Source organism: Buceros rhinoceros, unplaced genomic scaffold (assembly GCF_000710305.1).
Source record: "Buceros rhinoceros silvestris isolate BGI_N320 unplaced genomic scaffold, ASM71030v1 scaffold32044, whole genome shotgun sequence".
In the NCBI taxonomy this organism is placed as follows: Eukaryota; Metazoa; Chordata; class Aves; order Bucerotiformes; family Bucerotidae; genus Buceros; species Buceros rhinoceros.
The window spans coordinates 1,149-2,002 of NW_010410503.1; the positions used below are offsets into that span (position 1 = coordinate 1,149).

Consider the following 854-nt stretch of genomic DNA (forward strand, 5'->3'; position numbering starts at 1 on the left):
TCACTGATTTCAGGACTGAGCTGAGGGGGAGATAAAGGGATTGTACTCTACTGTACCCCCTAAGAACTGGGATACGGTAGCGTCAATCAGAACCAGACGCCGGTACCCGCTCTGGCTGTCCGCAGTTGTTTAGGCTGCCGCGTACCGGAACAAAACAGATAACAACAGGGGAATTCTCTGATACCACAAATTATTTTTTTCCTCACGAACCCCTTGCTGTGAGGGTTGTAGCTGCAGTGCACAGGCCACCTCCGGGACAGAGATTTCGGTCAGCTCGCCGTTACTCCTTGGGCTTGAACAAGTACTCCCGACACATGGAATACAGCACGCCTGGAACACAGGGACGCGGCAGCATTAGCAAGCTGGGCTCAACGGGTGAGGCCTGCGACGGACACAGCGCTGGGGGGTCGCCAAACACCGCTGCTCCGGTTAATACGTACCACACGTTAGCGCTCCCACGACGAAGCCCTGGGCTGCCACGCGCATGTGAATAAGGTGAAGGGACATTTTCATGTCACCTCTGTGCTTCAGCCTGTACAGCCCGTAGCCAACCACTGCGGCGAAGCCGGCCATCCCTGCGAGGCAAGGAGAGCATCCCTCTGAGTGGAGAGCCACCTCCTCGAAATGTGACATGACCCACTTAAAACATTCCAGGAATAATCACATTCTGGATAATGACTCTGGTTCTGTGCGTTTTGGTTGGGAAAGGCCTTTAAGGTTAAGCCCCCTGGTTGCCCCAGCACCGCCAGGTCCCCGCTGACCCCTGGCCCTCAGCAGCACCTACACACGGCTGGGAAACACCTCCAGCCATGGGGACTCCACAACTGCCCTGGGCAGCCTGCCACAGCCCTGCA

General features: G+C 56.7%; 1 protein-coding gene across 1 annotated transcript in view; it reads right to left on the reverse strand.

Annotated features, from left to right (window-relative positions):
- Positions 1–280: 280 nt before the first annotated feature.
- Positions 281–854, reverse strand: part of LOC104493043 (HIG1 domain family member 1A, mitochondrial-like) — a 1,978-nt gene continuing 1,404 nt past the window's right edge. The window contains exons 2-3 of the mRNA XM_010135656.1: positions 441–575; positions 281–330 (exon numbers count right to left, since the gene is read on the reverse strand). Coding sequence (XP_010133958.1) covers positions 281–330; positions 441–575 — 185 coding nt within the window. The remainder of the gene's footprint in view (positions 331–440; positions 576–854) is intronic.